General features: G+C 39.8%; 1 protein-coding gene across 1 annotated transcript; it reads left to right on the top strand.

Moving 5' to 3' along the window:
- Positions 1 to 1589: 1589 nt before the first annotated feature.
- On the top strand, positions 1590 to 15253 carry LOC139442855 (uncharacterized). Its single transcript, XM_071223759.1, has 5 exons — positions 1590 to 1714; positions 4190 to 4394; positions 9486 to 9716; positions 10442 to 10503; positions 11480 to 15253. Exons 2-5 carry the CDS (start codon positions 4196 to 4198, stop codon positions 12023 to 12025), a joined length of 1038 nt encoding a protein of 345 aa, XP_071079860.1. The 5' UTR covers positions 1590 to 1714; positions 4190 to 4195; the 3' UTR covers positions 12026 to 15253.
- The last annotated feature ends 1075 nt before the right edge of the window (positions 15254 to 16328 follow it).

The following is a 16328-nucleotide window of genomic DNA, read 5'->3' as shown; positions in this document are numbered from 1 at the left end:
TCTTGTCGCCATTATCATGTCAATGCTAACTATATTTGTTGTACGATCATGGTTGTCTAAACTAAACCTATGTTGTATCAACGACCATGACACCAATATTGGACTTTGTAATGCGACATAAAGGTGAATAATTACTTTTTACAAAGTTTAGAAAGTAATTGCGAAGTATGTGAGTAAGAGGTTTGGTTTTACGCCACTTTTAGCAATATTCCAGCAATATCAAGGCGGGGAACACCAGAAATGGGCTTCACACATTGTACCCATGTCGGGAATCGAACCCGGGTCTTCGGCGTGACATGCGAACACTTTAACCACTAGGCTATCCGACCTCCCCTGCGAAGAAAGAAATGCCGAGAAATGGCAATATTACAAGCTTGTTCTATTAGGTCGACCTTTTGTCCTGACACTTTCGCACATGTTCTTTGAGCTCAGTCATCCGTTTGAACAATTTCCAGCTTCCGTAGTTCATAATATCAGTCGTACAGACAATGAAGTAGGTTTATTTTCGAAAGAAGTTTAGGCTAGGGCGATTTATTACATACTTCAATGTGAAAGACTGAGTTTTCTGAAGTTGCGAAGAGTGACATTTTCATTGCAGTGAACATAATACTTTGACGGAACAATTATCATACAAGAGTTACCTCCCCGCGAATTATCTCCCTTTAGCCGGTACACAAGCTGTTGACTTCCTTTTTACATTATTTCCACTTTGACAAGGCACAATTATGGCAGACTTGTCATTTATTGAGTTGCGGGGCTAAGAAAACGTACACTTTCTTTGATAACAATTTCTGGTTTATTGCATATAGCGACGTTTCGATGTAGATTCATACACCATTATCAAGCTGGAGTGAAAACGGTGTAAGAATCTACATAGAAACGTCGCTATATGCTATAAACCAGAAGTTGTTATCCATAAATTAAGATGTACGTTTTCTTACTTATTCACCAACTTCTAGAATGTCAATCAACCCCATATGTTGAGGGACTTCTAGATATGACACAAAAATAACTTTTTCTGAATGTTCATGTATATATATATATATATATATATATATATGTGTGTGTGTGTGTGTGTGTGTGTGTGTGTGTGTGTGTGTGTGTGTGTGTTTTATTAAAACAATTTAATCGTCCAAAAGGACAAACGGATTGGGCTCTGATCGCGCCGATATGTAGCCATTCTCTTCTCGTTTACTCTATTTCGTTATTTCCGACGCGTGTTATAATAAATGAGGGAGTATATGTATATATCGTGAGACAACATTATTACCTGATCTATATTGGCTTCAGATTTTTTAAATTGATATATTTGTTACAAAAGTGAAACATATTATTCAGGGACAAAACGAGCAATATTTATACTTCCTACAACGTATTTGTGATATGCATGCGTCCTAAAAGAGGTCAAGAAAAAAATCATTACAAAACATGGTATTTGTCAATCGAGCCTGTTTAACAATGGATTTCAGCTGCAGATTGTACAGCGTGGCGAAAAGCTAGCAAACACGTGACGAAATTGCTCGCGTTGAGTTCAGCCAATCAAAACGCGTGCTTGTTCAACAACACATCAATAAATGCTTCCTCACGTGGCGAGGAGTGTGCTTGCCTGTATAGTCTATCCACGGCAAAGGTGATTTTGGGAATTTACTCGGCTGCTTTTGCTTAAGTACATGTTTGTTGTGAATCGGCATATCAATTTACATACGGATGAGAGGTAAGTTTGTATTTGCTCTTTGAAAACGTTGTCTAAGATCAGAAACCTGATGAAAATAATGCATAGAAGGTTTTATGGAATCTGTCCGCCATCCATTCGTGTCATTAACTACATATATCTCAAGAAAATATGTTTAGTATCGGAAAATACCTGTACCCGCGCCTCTTCGATACTTGGGGTTATTTGTGTTAGGATTAGGATAGGCAACCCCCAACTCTAGATCTATCCTCGGCCCTTCGATCCTACAAATAGTGGCAAACATATTCTATATAGGAACAGCGCACGGGATCTCGTTATTGGTACGTAAATAAAAATATATACCCGCTATATGTATTCTCTACTTACATATAGGGGTATATATCTATTTTTCTTATTTTCTGACCAATAACGAGTTCCTGTGGCGCATGGGTATCACTCTTTTCCGAATATGACCAACTCCATATTCATCATGTGACAATGATAATTTTTCAACAAAACAAATTTCCAGCTATTTCGGAGAATTGTGTCAGTGTTGTATTCTATTCTACTATCTTTGTTTAGCAACATTGCTCGATTGCTATTTTCATAATTTTTGGGCGCTCAGCCAATTTGGATAAGGGAAGCAACTGTTATTGCCCAGGGTTTGATAATTATCTATGCAAAGTTTATAGTCTATTTCAGAAAATATACCTGTAGTTCCGTCTACTGTTGGGTTGTACTATCCATCAATAAGTAATGGTGAATCAGTGATAATGTGATTGATTGAATATTTATGAATAGTTTCTGATCATGTTAGTTACGCCTCGGAATGTGTGAATTAAGACATGGTATACCGACTCTGAGCAGAACTGTCATTGTTTCATCCCTTTGATGCAGAGCGCCAGGCAGGATAACAACAAATACCTTCTATTAACGTCTATTGGCATGGTGTGGCTAGGAGATCGAACAACTGACTTTCAGTTCTCATGGCAGATGCTCTATCCACTAGACCACAGATGCAGTCTGGTGCAGTACTACCAGTGGTGAACACTTAGTGAATGGTTGCTGACCGCTAAGTGACCGCTTAGTAAACAGACTGACAAACTGAGTTATTTGGGGCTTTAATAAATTGGAAACCTTTGTAAATAACAACTGCTTATGATATAGCTTGTGGTGAAGGGCATTCACTCTTGAAGAAGATGGTGGCCACGGGCGTCCCAGTCGTCTAAGCTGCCACGATTCGCTGTGCAGAGTTGCGTCCCTTGGGCACGCCAGAAACCTATGATTGTGTGTTCGAATCCCAGTTCGCCACAATTATGTTTCAAGGTTTGTCAGTACCATATCTGTGCTCTTCTGAGACCTGCATCACTTCAGGCTTTCCTCCCACATTAAGCTAACATGCTGTGATATAACTGTAATACTGTTAAAAGCGGTGTTAAACCCAACTCACTCACTTGAAGAAGGTGAAGCCTAGATTATGGGTCTATGTCACCAACAGTAATATTGTAAAAGTTATCCAGCAGTTCAATGGTTGCCATTGGTAACTGACGTTTTGAATTTAAGTCCTATAGTGACGAGTAAGTGGAAATCAGTGTAATACACCTTCTTGTTGGCACACTTCATCAAAAGAATGCAACCGCTGGCCCCTAGTCAATAATGCGACTCAATATGAATGCGACAGCCCCTCCTCTCAAGACTCAGTGGATTTATATCTAAAGAAAATGTCCTCTGTCAGGTTTACAGGAGAATCCTCACCTCATCCAACCTTACATTAATCCAATCACAACCAAATAGCACCGCTCATTAGCACTGATTAGAGTACTTCCGCTAAAAGATACATGCGCGCTGGCTCGTGTCGGCCTTTTACGCAGTAACAAAGATCAAAAACACCATGTCGCCTGGGTGGCGTCTGTCTACATTTGCAGGTGTGATCACTGATGACCAAAGTGTGTAGAACTCTTGTCTTGACCCCAGTGTGACAATTCACAGGATGTAATTAGTGTTTTAATGGCATAGTTTATATACTTTTTACTAGTGCTGCTCAATAAACAGTGATGTGGAATACATAGTTGTTTGTTTTCAGCGTATGTCTGCTATCTAAAATGTCTTATTGTTGATATAAATGTATTGTTTAATAATGCGAGCAAAGACCACTCTCATTTTTTGCATTAAATTCACACTCGCGTTAATTTTAAGATTTACCGTATTCTTTTCTACAATATACTTGTTGGTATTTGAACTTTGATTTCAGAGAGTTTGTTTTAAAGACATTAACCTAAAATTGACAGTGATTACATTTTCTATCTGGTCCTGTTGTTTCATGTTTACAAAGAAAATCTTTCTAAGTAACGAAACGCAGCATTAAATTGGTCTGGTCTAAAACAAAAATTGAAAACTTTTTAACATGTTTAATGGTGGTAAAATTACACAAACGTACCCCTAACATCTGAACCTCCATTATCTGATTATTGAGAGATTGAAATAAGAAACACATACATTTACTTTTCTTGTTTCCAGTCTCATATGTCTAATATGGGTCCAGTACATCATCGAGAGATAGATGACGATACTGTCACAGAAGGAATTGAAGGGAGCATTATTGACTCGACGCCAAGCATTTCCAGGTGCTCCACACCAGATAATGAAGATGACTTGTGCTTTGTTCGACAGAACAGCATCTATACTGGTCAACACAAGGCAGGCAGAAAGGAACAAGATTCAGGTAAACCATCAGCTTTGTGATGATCATTTTTGTCCTGATGTTGAAGTAAGGAAATCTTGTAATGTTGTTAAATTGTGTGCATGTGGCTATGTTAGGAATTGGTTGATATTGTAAAGTTGATCACAGAGTACAAGAGTTTTGCTAACATGAGTTAATAAGGTTCACTATTGAAAACCTATTGTCAGGTTTCTCACACAAACTCGGGGCGGTCGGGTAGCCTGGTGGTTAAAGCGTTCGCTCGTCACACTGAAGACCCGGGTTCGATACCAGACATGGGTACAATGTGTGAAGCCCATTTCTGTGTCCCCCACCGTGATATTGCTGGAATATTGCTAAAAGCGGCGTAAAACCATACTCACTCACTCACTCACACAAACTGCTTTCTTTTCCCTGTTGGTACTGTCTTCACAAACGTCTCCTAAGAACGTCAGTTAAGGTCGGTCTATTTTCAATCATTACCATTTATTTTTTAAAACCTCCCAAATCATCTTTTTTTAAACATTTTTAACTGATCATTGTGTAAAAGGTCTCACAAAACAGGTGAAAAGAACAAGATCTGAAGTTCCAATTACTTGAACTTCCAAGTATCTTTGATAACAATTTGATTTTAGTCTCTTAAATCATGCCAATTTAGTGTGCCAAAAAGTGACCTTAGCACACCTTGGCATATACCAACTACCTGACAAGGAACCCGGGGGTTTCTGGGTACAATTGTTGGTCTTCAGCAACCTATGCTTGTCGTAAGAATCATTACAAAACTCAATCAGATGGTTAGGCTCTGTAACTTGGTTTATGGCATGTCATCGGATTCCACCATCATATAGCTAGATTATTGCTGAGTGTGGTGTTAAACAACAACAAAATAAACCTGCCAGGGTTTTATATTACAATTGGCTCCTGTGTACAGTGAGATTTACAGGTTATTAAGTGCAGGTCTCGACAAACCAGTGGTTGACATCGTGAGCAATGATATGTGTGACCAACCATGAGTTAAAGGACCTTCTGGGATAATATACTTTAAAACTACAGTATCTTAGTACACTAAAAATAAAATTCATAAGCTTAAATTCATATTTATTACAGAGATACATAGCATCAAACATTTTGACTCATTTTCCATAAAGTCCCATTTTATAGATATACCGTAATAAGCGCCCACAGTGATATTTGCTAATATATTGGCTCGTGAACAATCCCAATTTCCTATTGATCAATGTACACAATACTTACTTATTCGCGTATAATACGCACTCGTGTGTCATATGCACCCTTAATTATGGGCAATTAAATTCTGGAAAAATATATCTCTCGTATATAAACATTTCAGGCTGTCAGCGTAAACCACAGAATTTATCTTTCAACTTTTATTATGTTACAAACTTACAAGAGAGAAATAAGATATTTTTGTAGTCCACACACATGGGCATTTTTTATGTGAAACAAAAATATCATCTTTGTATATGTTTAAGTATTTCATGGCCATGTCAAATGTCTAAGATCTGGTTATGCTTGGGACTGGCCTTTCACGTGGGCAAACTGCATGTAACGGATTAAGTGGGCTCACGTTGTAAGCTTGGTGGCCGGGAGCACATTGTCTCATTGAGTATAGCCTTGGGGACTGAGGCTCACCGTCATTGGCTGCTGGTCTTAAGCTGCTCGTAAATATTGTTTCTCTGAAGCACAAACATGGGGATCGAAAAATGTGCAGTGATAAAACATTGAGTCTTGCTTGGCATGATGAAGTCTGACCGTGAACTTCAGGCAGTGGGGATCGGGCCAGTGAGGTCTCAGTTTATGTGAGCAGCTAGTGCCAGTGCGAGCTTTGAGGATGATGACCGAGTTTTCTTCTGACAAGTTCAGTGTGAAAAGATCATCTGGAGGAGATATTGGGAGACAATTGTGAATTTGAAAATCTCCTTTGGGAAAATTGGATGGTCTAAAATGAAATAGGTTACAGATTTTTCTTAGACTTTTCGGATAATTTTTGGAAGAGCGTTGACATGGATGTCATTGTTTCAGTGATATGTTGCTTGAGCTGATGGAATACAGACTGTGATTATGTGAAGAGAGAGTTTTATTACATGGCATTGCAAATATGTTGAGCAGAGTTGGGAAAAGGATGAACCTGTTGGATCATATTATTTAAACAGTTTCTGTTCTGGAAGGATAAGTAAAAATCATTATGATTTGTCTGTGTTCGTGTTGATTGCTGCCATGTAATTTAAGGCTGAAACAGTATGTACTAACACGGCACCAAGTTGTCAAGCAGAAACAGCTGTCTACCACTATATACTGTACAGGGGGATAATCTGTGGAAGATATCTGAAGACTGTTGAAACAGTTACAATGAAAGTTGAACTTGCTGAGGCGGACACGACGACTCCTAAGCATGGGACTGCTATCAATGTCCAGCAGTTTGTGGATATTGTCCAAAGTGTGATGTTGCCAGGGATCGAGGCTGTGTGTTCGTCTGATGACAAAGGTCCCCAACACAAGCCAGGTGGTGGTAGCTTTGAACCTTCATTATTCACTGTTGCAAAATGCTTTGTTGTTTTGAAGTACCAGTAGGTGTTGGGCAATGGCCATTTCCAGTAGGTTTAGGGGGCACGGGTGGCCAAGTTGTCTAAGGTGCCGCAATTCGCTGTGCAGAGTTGCGTCCCTTGGGCACGCCAGAAACCTATGATTATTGGTTCGAATCCCGGTTCGCCTCGGTTATGTTTCTAGGTTTGTCAACACCACACCCGTGCTCGTGAGGTAAACGTCGGAGACCTGCATCACTTCGGGCTTTCCTCCCACATTAAGCTGACACGCCGTGATATAACTGGAATACTGTTAAAAGCAGTGTTAAACCAAACTCACTCACTCAAGTAACTTGTAATGAACTTTGTTCTTTTTGATTAAAATGTTTATCAGTAGGGGTTATTGTGGAAATATTTTGTGAGTAGGGTTTGGAATTTGATTGTGAATTGATATTTGATTGGATGTGGGGCTGTTTGGGGTTGTTTGTTAGTTATCAGTGTGGTTGTAAGTCTGGTTATTTGCAAAGTTATGATTGGTTTTATTCAGCATCTGACAATACATCCACTAGTTCCAAGATTCATACATTGCTACAGATGTTGTAAGCATGGTAAGGGAGGTAATCCATCTGCTAGTCTCAAGGATTCATGCATTGCTACAGATGTTGTTAGGGAGGTTATACTTGTCTTTCAAATATGTTACTGTTGGTCACCATAATGTAGGCATGTGTTAATACCTGGTCCTGGGCGGTGGGATAGTCTAGTTGCTCGTCAGGCCAAAGATCCGGGCTCTATTCCCGTCATGGGTACAATGTGTGAAGCCAATTTCTGGTGTCCCCCACTGCGATTTTGCTGGAATATTGCTAATAACGGCGTAAACCAAACTCACTCACTCGCTCACTAATACATGGTCGAGTACTTAAAGTCACCCTCATAATGATTTCTGGTCAATCAATACTATACCACATTTATACATAAAATTTGACTAATCCACAGCTGATTTCTGATTTGGGGTTATGTACAATAACTAGTTCTTGGCTTAAAACAACTAGTCTGTCTAGATTGTTTCTAGTCTCTGAGTAACAGAATAGTGGCCGTGTCTACAGACTACACCATTTTTGTCTTTCCTCAACATACCTGTAGGCTGTGGAAGCACAGGTCCAGTAAAATCTATTTTGGTCTGGTAAGCTTTTGGTCCAACCATGTCGTGTTCTTTTGGGGAAGATGTCATGTTTTGTTTTTTGTTCTGCCACAAAGTGGCACCCATAATGATTTGTTCCCAGCGCATAACTCAGAAACTGTTTGTTTTTTTTATTATGAAACTTTGCATTTGTATGAAACACCTGCTGAACTGGTGCTTTTGGTGTTTTGGTATTTCTAAATTAAAATACATATTTTTTTATCCTTTGCAAGAAACAGGACTTAATGCTTAAGACTCGTGTGTTTTAGTTTCCTTGGTTTACTTCGTGTGGCTGCAATTGGGTCGGGATTTTTTAGAAACTACAGAACTTACATGAATTAATCTTTCCATGCTTATCCAGAGATACTTAACAAGACTGAGTTAACAAATTTATGCCCTATTTTTTCATCCTCTGGAGTTACCCTCCCTTTCCCCATGTGATTTCAGTACTGTATGAACACACCTAATTCTAATGTGACCCATGGCAGGGGATAGTGATATCTCTGTTTTCTTGGGGTTTTTCGGCCACAACTTCAAGACATCCACATTATTTTTCCTGAAAGAAAAGTGAAATAACTTTCTTTTTATACAACATGTTGTTTCAGGACATCCAGTATATCACATGAACATTTTTTATTTTATAAACCTTAGACAAACTTATTAATTTTTCAGTTTTTTCTGGAACATATTATTCTTTAAGAAGGACACAGGCCATGAAATGTCCATTGGCTTACATGCCTTATTTAGTCATTGACAAGATGATTGGTTGACTCATGAAAGGTCACCAGATTTAATAAAGGTTTACATGCTTCTGCTGGTGTGCTAAATAACTTATTAAAGAAAAGCAATATACAGTAAACTACGTTTAATGCGAACATGCTTAAAACAAACTGACCGATATAACGAACTAACTGATATAACAAACTTAATTTTAAGTCCCGGCCATTTGATGTATTTATGCTGTATATATGCTTATAACAGATCTTTTGTTGCCCTTGTATATATACTTGCACATAGTGACACATTGTATTAAGATTCAATCAAGATTTCATCGACCCGTGAAATTCAGGGATATAATAGGTCTTCAGCAACCCATGCTTGCCGTAAGAGGAGACTGCCTGTCGTAGGAGGTGACTAACGGGATCTTGATTGATGCATGTCATCGTATCCCAATTACGTGAAGTGATACTCGTGATGTCAATCACCGGATCGTCTGGTCCAGACTCGACTATTTACAGACCGTTGTCATATAGCTGGAATATTGCTGAGTGTGGCGTTAAACAACAAACAAACAAACAAGACTTCATCATGTTGATTCATACGGCCCTGGTGATCTTGGCAACTGCAATCAGACATTTGTTGTCAGTATGGTAAATGTATGATCTTTTTCCTCAGATGCGTGGATGGGATACCATCAAATGGGCTGGCCCAGTCAGGAGTATTCACCTCACCACCTCAGCCGGCAGGTGCTCAACATCCTCCACCAGCAACAGCAGCAGCAACATCAGCAACAACAGCAGCAGCAGCAGCACATGTTGTCTCAATCCTCCTCCTGGCAGAGCCCTACTAGCATGTCCTCCTTACTGCGAGATGGTGCAGCATTCACTGGAGGGGCAGCATCTACAGGTATGGCCCATAGATTCATTTGTCTGGCTAGTGGTTAAAGCGTTCGCTCGTCACGCCGAAGACCTGGGTTCGATTCCCGACATGGGTACAATGTGTGGTGTACTTGATTATTAACAATAGCATATTGTGTTGGTCACAAGTTTATGGATAATTAGTTTCATGGATAGACCTTACCTCTGTTACGTCATAACGTTAATTTCCATTTTAGCTCAACCCTCACTTTAAAAATCTTCAGATTTTTAACAGAAGTCCTCTTCACTATCAGTTATCTATTGCTTTTGCACAGGAAGCGATATCAAAACTGATCTACTGTGCAAGCGCAAGGTGGAAATACATAGCTTCTTTTCTGTGTGAGGGGTGGTCGGGTAGCCTAGTGGTTAAAGCGTTCGCTCGTCACGCCGAAGACCCCATTTCGATTCCCAACATGGGTACAATGTGTGAAGCCCATTTCTGGTGTCCCCCGCTGTGATATTGCTGGAATATTGCTAAAAGCGGCGTAAAACCATACTCACTCACTCACTCACTTTCTGTGTGAGCTTGGGTTTACAAGGAAACTATTTTAACAGTTTTCCATGTTTTTCCGATATTATTGAATTCTTTTCATAAATTCTCCTGGGACTTTTTGCTATTTTGAATGTTTCCTTCAGACCCACTGCAACATGTGTTCATATATGGCGTACACAATAAGACAGGTGTACTTATACATCCGTTTTATTCCATAACAGACAACTCCAGCTATCCCAAGGATGATTCTGTTCAGCCGTGCGATGCACAGTCAAGGAGCATGGTATGTGTCAAAAATTAGATGAAAATATATGTTAAACATTTGTTTTTTAATTATTGATCTCTCAAAAGAATTGTTGGTCAGTTTTGGGGGTTTGGCAGCTGTTCCAAAACTGACATATACTGACACACAATGAAAGGGCAGACCGTATTTGACGTAATAAGCGCCCCCCTCTAATAAGTGCCCAAGGCGACATTTGCTAAGATATTGGCTAGTGAACAATCCCAATTAGCACCCCTTCGGATTGATCAATGTACACAAGACTTAATTATTCACGTATAATACACACTCGTGTGTTATATGCACCCTTAAGTATGGGCATTTAATTCTGGAAAAATATATCTGTCGTACATAAACATTTCAGGGTGTCAGCATAAACCACAAAATTTATCTTTCATGTCTGTTTTTTTCTCTCACCAAAATAACATTCTAATTTTTAATTTTGAGAGCTTCCTGGGCGCTTATTACGTCAAATACGGTAATCATTTTGTTCTCAAGTCTGTCTTGAAACACATCCAATGAGATTCACACCTGAACAATAACATGAGTGTGTTTCATTCCCTCAAGCCTAAATACACCATGTACACAGAACAACTTATTTTGATTTTGTGGCCATTTTGCTAAATATTACAGAAATTCAAATTTGTGTTTTCAAAGTGTTTCAGTATATGTTGAATTTGTTTTCATGACTGAAAATAGTTACATGTAATATATTGGGTGGGAAGAAATTTATATTTGAAAAACATTCGTCCACATTTGTGAAAATTTAGTGTTTCCATAAACCAGGAGAGGACAAATAATGCACATGATAAACAGCAGAAGGAATGTTTGTAAAACAAAACTGCTAAAGATGTTTCTTTATCAAGCTTACCATGATTAACATTTTGCTTAAGGCAAGAGCTTTCCTCCCACATCAACTCACTCACTGATTCACTTACTGCTTGGTGGTGTTAATGTCAGTATATATCCTCTGTTTCAGAGTGCAACAAGACATAGAGCGATACCTCATTCTTCAGGACTTGTGGACCTGCAGAGTCTGCCTGTTACTACAACCCCAGTTACACGCGTGGCTTGTGTTCCCTTGCCAAACAAGTGTGTGACTGACGCCATTGACATGAACTACCAGGAATTGGACAGCAGTGACCATAGAGGCCGCAGCTTGCTCAAGAGGAAATATTCATTGAGCAAGTCGGACTCTGCATCCAGTTCCAGTCCAAAGCAGATCCACCTGGATGATTCCATGCAGGCTGAGAAGAAGAAGCGGTTTGCTCGTACAACTGAAGCTTTGAAGAAGCTGGGCTTGTGGGAGATTGCAATGAGGACTGGCGAAATGATTATTCAGAATAGAACACTTCAACAGGAGCTGAACGAACTGAGACAAGAATCTAAACAGCTGATGCTATCTGTGTTGAAAAATCCTGAAAATAACAGTTTCAAGCAAGCTCTTCTCACTATGCAGGCACAATTTTACGCCCGTAAACACAAGTCCTTTGAGAACCACAACATTTCTATCAAGTCTTCATGATTGCCATTGGTCTCTGTTCTGGATTCGTCTTCATTTGCATATCATTTGCATATCATTTGCATATCATTACAACCTAATTGGAAGTTTCATGTTATCTAAATCAGTTTTTGTAGCATGTGTGAAAGTCTGCCTTGTTAAAATGTGTACAAAAATCTGTTTTTTTAGAGTATGTTCAAGTTTGAGATGTACATAATCTTTGAATGTTGTAAATTTTGATTGTGTGTATGCTGTTGTGATTTGTTACTAGTCACAGTCAAGGCACTTGTGTATAGGCTTTATATCTAAAGGTTGTGCTGTTGAGACTTTTCACTGCTTACCAAAGGTGTATAGTGCCCATTTCTTATTCAATTGGAAATTCTGATTCTTTTTCTTTTTAATTAGGCTTCAAGGCAATTATAATGTTTTCATGTATTATTGGAGAAAAGCAGTGCAGCAGTTGGACATGTACATGCATAATCTGTGGTTAGAGTCCCCTCATCCCTTCCCACACCAGTACCCCGCTCTATCAACCCCTCGCACACCAGTACCCCCGCTGTATCAACCCCTCCCCCACCAGTACCCCGCTCTATCAACCACTCCCCCACCAGTACCCCGCTCTATCAACCCCTCCCACACCAGTACTCCGCTGTATCAACCCCTCCCACACCAGTACCCCGCTCTATCAACCCCTCCCACACCAGTACTCCGCTCTATCAACCCCTCCCACAACAGTACCCCGCTCTATCAACCCCTCCCACAACAGTACCCTGCTCTATCAACCCCTCCCACACCAGTACCCCACTCTATCAACCCCTCCCCCACCAGTACCCTGCTGTATCAACCCCTCCCCCACCAGTACCCCACTGTATCAACCCCTCCCACACCAGTACCCTGCTGTATCAACCCCTCCCACACCTCACCTATCAACCCCTCCCACAACAGCACCCCGCTCTATCAACCCCTCCCACACCAGTACTCCGCTCTATCAACCCCTCCCCCACCAGTACCCCAGTCTATCAACCCCTCCCACACCAGTACCCCGCTGTATCAACCCCTCCCCCACCAGTACCCCGCTCCATCAACCCCTCCCACACCAGTACCCCGCTCTATCAACCCCTCCCACACCAGTACCCCGGTCTGTCAACCCCTCCCCCACCAGTACCCCGCTCTATCAACTCCTCCCCCACCAGTACCCCACTCTATCAACCCCGCCCACACCAATACCCCGCTGTATCAACACTTGTTTATATCTAGATATAGATATATATCCTTCTATGGTAAAGTACATACCAAAACATCTTAAGTTGTATCTTGGGACATTACCATTAAACCTGATCATGTTGGCCTATTGCTCTACTTGGCTTTTGTTGGCCATGATCAATGTTTTGGAAAGTTTGGTGCTTTGACATCCATCATCTCTTAGTAGTGCTGAGGGAGAGACATTATCTCTGTCTGTTACTTTTCAAGAGATTGTTGGTAGATGTTGAAACTAGTTGACAACTTTCCTTCATGTGAAAGTCCTAGTGGTATTCTTATTGTAGTATTTGTGATACAACTACCTTAGTTTATTTCTGTTGTGAAGACACACCAGTAGGACTCTAAGCTGTAGCAGAATGGCAAAATGTTAGCAAGAATGTAAGTCCTATTGTTATTTGCTTTTATGCCCAAGGTGACACAGATGGGATGGGAGGTCATTCCTGTTAGAGGTCATGTTATTCTGTTGATCATCAATCTATCTTTGCTCTTTGGGGCCCTTTTTAGTATGCCCATTTTGACCCTTAACTATCTATTTTAGCACTTTGGGACCCTTTATTCTTTATTTCAGGGCGGTCGGGTAGCCTAGTGGTAGAAGCGTTCACTTGTCACGCCGAAGACCCGTGTTCGATTCCCGACATGGGTACAATGTGTGAAGTCCATTTCTGGTGTTCCCGGCCGTGATATTGTTGGAATATTGCTAAAAGCGGCATAAAATCAAACTCACTCACTCACTCATTATTTCAGCCCTTTGGTACCCTTGTTAATATCTATATTTGCCCTTTGTGACCATTAACTATCTATTTTAGCGCTTTGGGACCCTTTATTCTTTATTTCAGGGCGGTCGGGTAGCCTAGTGGTTAAAGCGTTTGTTCGTCACGCCGAAGACCCGGGTTCGATTCCCGACATGGGTACAATGTGTGAAGCCCATTTCTGGTGTCCCACGCCGTGATATTGTTGGAATATTGCTAAAAGCGGCATAAAATCAAACTCACTCACTTACTCATTATTTCAGCCCTTTGGGACCCTTGTTAATATCTATATTTGCCCTTTGTGACCATTAACTATCTATTTTAGCACTTTGGGACCCTTTATTCTTTATTTCAGGGCGGTCGGGTAGCCTAGTGGTTAAAGCGTTTGTTCGTCACGCCGAAGACCCGGGTTCGATTCCCGACATGGGTACAATGTGTGAAGCCCATTTCTGGTGTCCCCCGCTGTGATATTGTTGGAATATTGCTAAAAGCGGCGTAAAATCAAACTCACTCACTCACTTACTATTTCAGCCCTTTGGGACCCTTGTTAATATCTATATTTGCCCTTTGTGACCATTAACTATCTATTTTAGCGCTTTGGGACACTTTATTCTTTATTTCAGCCTTTTGGGACCCTTGTTAGTATCTATATTTGCCCTTTGGGACCATTAACTATCTTTTTCAGGCCTTGGGACCTTTTATTCTCTATTTTAGCCCTTTGGGACCAATTACTATCCTCCTTCATACTGTTTGTGGATCTGCCATAGGTAGAAAATATGCCATAGATCTGAGCATACCTGTAAAATTGGTTTTCAAAGCTAGTGCTGTAAAGCTTGAGATTAATGTCGTCATCTTGTTAGTCAATTCATTGGTCGGTCAAAGTTTGTGAAATGTCATTTGACGTGACCTGTAATCGAATGTCCTCAGATCTTTGGTTAGCGGAAGCGAGAACTAAGATCTGATTTTAAATGAGATTGATTAAAGATAGAAATATTCCACAGATCTGAGTATTCCTGACACATTTATTATGTTTAATTGATGTATTTGAATGTTTCTGATTTATTGTCATGGCTTAAACGCTGCATTTCATTAATCACTCACTCACTCACTTTTTTGTTGTCTAGTGTTTAAGTTTTTGGGCCAGACCAGTTATATTTCTTGTTTTACAGATCTTTAGTCTATTATGCCCATTGTAGGGTCAGGTCAGATATCAGGGGGGACAGACCATTTGATATTGGGATATCTGGGATTTTGTTTGGAGACAGCTGCACCTGCAAAACCTGATATATTTTTTTATTCCGAACTATGAGCCTAAGTATCGTTTTCTATAAACATTTTGCCACAATATATGGGGGGGGGGGGGGGGGGGCAATTTCTTTATTTTATTCAACGTGGCTGAATCATATCTATTTTTTTTTTCAAGCATTTTATGATTGCAATAAAATCCTATAGTACTAGGCAAACCCCACCCAATATCAAAAGGTCGGCCCTTTAGGGTTTCCTTAGGGCAAAGCAATGCCATTGACATAAATCATTAACGATATTATTTGGATTTCTGTTGATTTTAAAGTTTCTTGTTTGTTTCCCTCTTGTTAAACTGTTAACAGGTTTGAAATCGGCATAGTGTAATCAAACTTTAAAAAATATTTCTGCATTTTCAAAATCTATGACTGATCTGATAGACAAGGAAAACTGGTGGCACTAGATTTACCGTCCATCTTGCACGTTAATAGTTCTTCAAAGAACTGATGTAAAAAATGTTGTATTCTGATATGCAGAATTAAAATATGTCAGGAACATGAATTATGTCACTCAAAAAAGTTAACGACATCTGTTTCTTTGATATTACTATAGTTAATCTGTCATGCCATGACATGAAATGAGAGATTAACTACAGAAATATGAAAGAATTGTGTGGTCCTTGACCTTTTTTGAGCAGTATATGTAAGTTCCCCTTTGTCCTTTTTAAGGAATTAATATCCACTTTTCTCTTTGTTTTTTTGTATGTGTTTGGTAATACATTTAATGTAATATTGGTATAGTGAATACTGTTGTCTTGTGTAGAATTGGGGGACTGATATGTCAATGACCACACAAAGAGATTGAAAGTGTGGCATCATGCAGATGCAATGGGCTTCTTTGAGGGACGGCTAACAGTTTGTTTCAGTGCTGTTTGATTTTGCTCATTAGGGTAACTGTTACATCCAGGTATTTGAACAAACTGGTTTCTCTGTTGACAATAATGAATAAAACATTTTAGTAAAATGTTCGTTTTTATTGCAGAATATGCTGAACTGAATCTGTGGTGCCTGTGTGTG

The sequence above is a fragment of the Haliotis cracherodii genome, unplaced genomic scaffold, assembly GCF_022045235.1.
Source record: "Haliotis cracherodii isolate W230 unplaced genomic scaffold, xgHalCrac1.p SCAF_5, whole genome shotgun sequence".
Lineage (NCBI taxonomy): Eukaryota > Metazoa > Mollusca > Gastropoda > Lepetellida > Haliotidae > Haliotis > Haliotis cracherodii.
Note: the sequence above shows the minus strand (reverse complement) of the source record. Positions and strands in the feature narration are given on the sequence as shown.